Source organism: Nesoenas mayeri (genome assembly GCF_963082525.1).
Source record: "Nesoenas mayeri genome assembly, chromosome: 8".
NCBI classification, from domain to species: domain Eukaryota; kingdom Metazoa; phylum Chordata; class Aves; order Columbiformes; family Columbidae; genus Nesoenas; species Nesoenas mayeri.
This window is the reverse complement of record NC_137554.1, coordinates 26902403-26908758: the sequence shown is the minus strand read 5'-3', so window position 1 is coordinate 26908758 and position 6356 is coordinate 26902403. Positions and strand designations below refer to the sequence as shown.

Here is a 6356-nt window from a genome sequence, read left to right as displayed (position 1 = left end):
CATGGTTTTGTTTGGTTGGTTTTGTTTCATTTTTTGTTTTGTTTTTAAACTTCTCCTCAAAACGTTTAATGTTCAAAGTAGCAAAGTGTGGATGGATTCAGGACATAGTGGGAGGGTCTGTTTTTACGGTGGTGAGGAAGGACTGCACTGCTTGGTAAGTTGGCTGAGCCGGTCTGCTGTTATCAGAGGAAAGGGGGGGCAATTAGCAGCTGTTTTGGCAAATTAAAAAAAAAAAACAAAAACACCCTAGGAAAAAGAAGGAAGATGAAGCCCTTGAGATGCTCTACTGGAAGCAGTGGAACGGCTGCCCTGCAGAGGAGATGGCTGAAGCAGGACAGGTGCTGGTGTGTTTGTCATTTGTGTCTTGTATCCAAAACCTTCTCAAGGAAAATTTGTCCTGTGCGCAGGGTGTGTGGATGCACCGGTGCTGCCAGGTGAGTGTTTGGCTGGCTGGTGCTTCAGGTCAAGCTTTCCACACACTCATGGCCTGGGAGAGCATCTGGAGATGGGGATGCAGGAGCTCAGCTGAGAATCAGAATAGTTTGTGCTGGAAGGGACTTTCAAAGGTCATCTAGTCCAACCACTTGCAAAGGAGGCAAAGGTTTTGATGGCAACATCTGGGAAGTAGGACATCCACTCCTGAATACCAATGGTGATGGAAAATGGGTGATAGGCCTGGATTCCCAAGGCTGGGGAACAGCGGACATTTTCTGCTGGGGTCTTGGTAAAGAATGGCTGCGGTGCTGCTTATGTTTCCACCTTTATAGGTGTTATGGATATGTGTGACCGTGTACCACAGTGGTAGCTGGAAGAGCAGCTTCATACATTGAGATTAGGAGAAAATCACAGTATTCCTGAGCACGTGAATGGGAAAGACACCATCTGTGGATCCAAAGCAGAGCAACATTGTATGTTTTGCTGTGAGATAAACCTCTTCCATTCCAGTTACCCAGCTGGCAGGGAATGCAGACAAGTTGTGAAGTGTCCATCTGTTTAGATATCCAGCAGCTGACTGGACATGGTCCTGGGCAGCTAGCTCTAGGTGGCCTGGTTTGGGCAGGGGACTGGACAAGGTGACCTGTGGAGGTCCCTGCCAACTTCAACCGCACTGGGATTTTGGGCTGTTCTGGAGAAGACAGAAAATGGCTTATTGAAGCTGAGATATTGCCACAGGTGAAATATCAGAGAAGAAATTAAATCCAAACCCACTGGGTTGCTGAGGTTCTTCTGGGAACAGACGTTCTGAGGATGTGGTGTTTGGAGAACCTCTTGGACACTGTGTGATGGTAAAACTGGTATCTGAGAGCTATGCAGGCAGGACACTTACAGCTGGCTGGCATGTCAAGTTTTGGGATTGCTCACTGCAAGAAAGATCCATGTCAGGAAAGGTCCTAGAGGAGGTTATTGTACATATTTGGGTGTGGGATGGCAACAGTGCAAACTATAAACAGTTCCCTGTTAGAGAAGGCATTAGAGGCTTACAGCTGAAGTCTGTCCTGTTGGGAAACCCATTTCAAAATGCATGGTCTTGCCTCGGAAATATTCCTAATGCTGTTTTTGGTACTAGATAATCAACTTTTGCTTGCAGGAAGTTTCTTCTGTCCTGGTCCCACTGGCTGGGTATTGCACACTATGGCAGTTGCATGCATGCTAGCAGAGAGGGATGTCTCACTTGGGGTTGTATTTAACACTAAAAAGGCACTACTGTATTATAGTGATAATACTGACAGTGAGTCTTCCACATCCAAAATTTGTGAGCCAATGTCTCTGTCTTCCCCCCTCTTTTTCCTTATCAAGGAACGGAAACTCTGTAGTGTCATGTGCTGCAGAAATAGAGGAAGAATTCCCTTTTATGTACACCAGAATTTATTTGTGCGGCTGGAAAGATCTAGTGCAATGGGAGTAAAGAAGGGTAAATCTTACAGGAGAAGGAATACAGGTTTATCAGAAGGGCGAGCCTGGGAAGTATCATGTTTATTAAACATTTTTTACTTGGAACATTCTATTCTCAAATCTTTCTGATGCAAATTGAGAGTGAGAAAAAATGGTGCACGAGAAAAACTCATACGCGGTGGCAGCTGATGAAAGAGAGTGTGCGGCAGGAGAATCAGTGCTCGCTGTACCATGGGCTGGCAGAGCTGCTGGGAAGGAACAATTACAACATTGTATTGGCCAGATGTGTGTGAATTAGTGTGAGAACATTTCCAAACTGCCCTTAGTGTTGTAGCAGCCATGCAATCTCTGTTACATAACTGCATCCCTTATGCAACTTCTCTCCAACTGAACCGGCAGGAGGAGGGTAATTCCTGTGGGAGATGCAGCCAGACCCCAGAGAGGGGCAACTCACTCGTGTCCTGGGATGAATGGGTGAGGCTGGAGAGTGAGTGTTTGGGCAAACAAACCAGACAAACAGAATTCCTCACTTTGTGGTGTTTGTCAGAACTGACAATGTTTTGAGTGTGTGTTTAACGTGCTGGAGAAGACCACAGGAGGAAAAAAGGCTGCTAATTCTGATGCCTCTATGGGAAAATAATATGTGGGGGTTTGCCCCCTCTTTTTTTTTCTTTTCTTCCTCTCCCTGCTGTTGGTGAACGTCTGTAGCTATCCTGGTAGAACTTTAGGAAATACAGCTCCCTAAATATCAGAGCAGCCGATCCTATATTCCAGAAAGGACTCGATCATTCCTTTGGAAATCCCAGCCGTTCCCAAGAGAGGAGGAAGCCTCACCGTGGAGCTGCTGGCACGGTTCCCAGCGCCACAGCCCTAAAGCCATCTTCCGACTTGCCGCCTTTTGCCAAAGTGGTAAATTTTTATTAAACCTTAAGGGGAGAGAGCGGCACCAAGGAGAAGGAGCGATGCCTGAGATGTGGCACTGGGAAGCGGGCGGTGTCGGGCCTGCGCCGCAGCTCTGCCGGTGCGGGATGCTGCAAACCGGGATGGCGGGAGGGGCGGAGCGGGAAGCCCGGAACGGAGGGAGGGGGAAGGTTTAGGGGGGGTTGGACCGGCCCCGCGCATCCCTCCGCCGCCGGGCCGGTTGCCAGGGCGACGGCTGCGTGGCAACGGGGCTGGCAGCGGGGACCGCCCGCCGCCGCGCCGAGCGGCCGCGCTGCCCTCCCCTCCGCTCTCCTCTCCCCGCGATAGATGCTCCGGCGGCCGCCCGGGAGCAGCCGCGCTCCGTACTCGCCCACAGACCGCGGCCACCAGCCGGGAGCCTCCGCCGTCTCTACCGGCCCGGCTCCGGGCCCAGGGGGGACAGCAAGGCGGAGCGGAGATGGTGCCGCTGGTGCGGGGCGCCGGGGGCTCCCACCAGTGGCTGGCGATCGTTTTCCTCGGCCTTTGCTGTTTGCTGCCCCCCGGGAGATTCGCCGCTCCGGGTGGGGACTACCCAGGGTCAGCTGTGGACAATTTGGTGGTCAGGAAAGGGGACACGGCGGTGCTTAGGTAGGATGCGATCGCGGCCGTGATGGGGCGAGGGGAGGGTAGGGGGACACGGACTGGCACTGCTGCAGTATCCCCGAGGCGGGTCGGGGACTCCCGGAGGAGCCTTGGTTCCTCCGGGAGCCCCCCCGACCCTCCTCGGGGATGCTGCGGCGGCACGAATCCTCCCGGTGATGCGGAGAACTTATCCTCAACAGCGCCCGGTACCCGCATCCCGGAGTGCTTGGTTCTTCCGGGGCTTGGGGATGTGTGTGTCCAACTGCTGGAAGTCGTTTCCTTGTTTTTTTATTTTTTTATTTAAAGTCTTGTTTAGTAAAGACAAGGTCTGTTGGGAGAAGTTTGGAAGTGGGGGAGATGATGCAGTTTTTGGCTGCCGGCAGCAGTTTGGGGCTCTGCGGTCGGACTGTCTCTGGGCTGTAACGTGGTGCTGAGGATGACGCCCTGTCAGAAGTATTTTTGTGGTTATTTTGTTTTGGTTTTTATGTTTTTCATATTTCTCGCTGATTAACGTGGGCAGCTAGCTTTATACAATTAGGAGATTACCTGCTTGCCATAGCTCTGCTGTTTCTCCTAATGAACCTTGCGCTCCCTGTGTATTCAGTCTGGTTGACTGGAGCAAAATTTGTTTACCAGCAGTCACACACCATCGTTAATCTACTCGGATCCCTCTTTCTGATCTGTATTCATTAATCCTCTGCCTTGATTTGATTATTTTTTTCCTCCGATTCTAACTTTTGATTCATGTGTTGTATGTTTGTAATGATCTTGCTATAGCTGAAGCAAAATACATTTTCTTGTTATCTGGAATATGATTGTAGTGGGCTGGACCTCCTTGCTTGTGATAAATCTCCGATTTAATAGGCAGTAGTTTTAAGCTACGAAGTATCTGACTGTATTATTTCTTGTTGGGGTGTTACTCGGGTCTCCAGATAACGAAGTATTTTAGCCCTGTGTGTTTTTAACGATGCTACAGTCTGCTGTAAAATACTGTGTAAGGTATATTCAGTAGGAATTTGGAATGGTTTTATAGCAAGGCAGCCTGCTGCTGGTGTAGTAGCTACTGAAAATACAGTAGATGTCTATGTAGGGCAGCTGACAAGTATTTTTTATGTAGACCTCAATTATACTCTGTATTCTGAGGTGCCATAAAGTCCTCGTGCTTTCTGTTCACAGAACTGGAGAATCAAAAGAAATTTTTTTAAAAACCCTGTATTTTATTTGTAGTGTTTCAGACTTAAAGGTTGAGAAGGTAACTTGGTGAGACTGTGGGCAGTTCAGACAGATACTTGGCCAGTGCTAAACATTGTTCGGATGTAAATAGATATGTGTTTGGAACTACTTTATTCAAAACCTGCTGAATTAACTCTAAAGGTTAGTCTCCTACTGGGTTTCAGCTGGAATACGTTCAGTTTTCTAGGCCTAAGTTTGTGTTTATAGTGGGTGTCTGTGCAGCTGGATAGGTTACATGTTATATAAATGAAATTAAAGCATTAAGAGTAAAATGTTACTTTGTTTCCACAAGGGAAGGAGAGTGTTTGTTTTGTAAATAAGAGACATAAACATCCCTACCAAAGGCTGGAACAAAGCGACTAGGGAGTGAAATAACATGTGGTACGGCTGTTTTTTCATTCTTGCTCTGTGATTAACTACTTTCATTTCAAATGCCTTTTGTAGCCTTGCTTTCAAAACAGAGTTTGTTTTGTTTTCAGCTGGTATTACAACTTGAAAGGGGAAATGTAGGATTGCTGTAAGAGAGAACACTTTCCAAAGTGCATGCAGGAGGCAGATAGAGCTGTTTATCTTGAGTTCCTCGCTGCACATCATCACTACTCCTCCTGAATTTTTCCTTGCTGGATATTTGTAACATAAATCTATTTCAACATACATTAAAATAATTGCTATTAGTATCCTAAGTATTGGAAGTAGGCTATTTATTTACATGCAAATTCTGATGAGCTGGGTAAAGTAATCTCAGTGTTAGCACAGGAGTTTTCCCGGCTCTGCAGGGGCTGGCTGTAGCTGTTCTGGGTGATGTTCGCTGCAGCAGCAGGAGTTGCTGTAACTGTTCTGGGCGATGCTGCAGCAGCTGGACTTGCTGTAACTAACTGTTCTGGGCAATGCTGCAGCAGCAGGAGTTGCTGTAACTGTTCTGGGCGATGCTGCAGCAGCTGGACTTGCTGTAACTAACTGTTCTGGGCAATGCTGCAGCAGCAGGAGTTGCTGTAACTGTTCTGGGCGATGCTGCAGCAACCAGAGTTGCTGTGGCTGTTGTGGGCAATGCTGCAGCAGCTGGAGTTGCCATAGCTGTAGTTCCTGAGTTCCCACGGCAAGGTGGCCCTTGGCTCCTGCTTCCGCACATGTGGATTCCCCTCCCAGCACTGGGCTTTGCTTTGATCCATTCTCCAGCAAAGGGGGCTTCCTAAGTGACCTGACTTTGCTACGACAGCACCATGCTCAAAGCATCGAGCATTCCTTTTTTCACCAGTTGATGCTGGAACAGGGGGCTTATTTCCACAGCTTGGAGTCAGCGTTTCCCTGACTGCAGGGACAGGAGGGTGATTGTGTTAGGGTGGAGGTGTCCCAGAAGGAGCGGGTGTCGTGGGTGCTGTGGGCAGCCCAGCTCCCGGGGCTCTGCTGCTGGTCCTCAGGTCTTCCCCTCTGCTGCACAGCTTAATTATCATCTGGCATTCTGCCAGGAGTGTGGATAAACAGGGTTACCTGCCTTGAACTGAGGACAGGCTTTTAATTGCAAGTCTCACTTTGAGCTAAAATATTAGGAAAGGAGAAAGCACGTAGCCTATTTCAATGAGTAAGGTGGCAGACTGAGTCAGCCAAGTTCCAGTCTCGGTTCTCACATTAAGTTTTCATTGTCTTTACTAAAGATGAGGAATAAAGCCTCCTTTAAGTGCTGAGGTTTT

The 6356-nt window shown here is 48.5% G+C and overlaps 1 protein-coding gene across 1 annotated transcript in view; it reads left to right on the top strand.

The window, feature by feature from the left end:
• Positions 1 to 3141: 3141 nt before the first annotated feature.
• The window catches only part of NEGR1 (neuronal growth regulator 1), a gene marked incomplete at its 3' end in the record, with an annotated part of 221490 nt that continues 218275 nt past the window's right edge, over positions 3142 to 6356 (top strand). Inside the window, exon 1 of the mRNA XM_080348848.1 lies at positions 3142 to 3441. Coding sequence (XP_080204974.1) covers positions 3272 to 3441 — 170 coding nt within the window. The 5' untranslated portion in view covers positions 3142 to 3271. The remainder of the gene's footprint in view (positions 3442 to 6356) is intronic.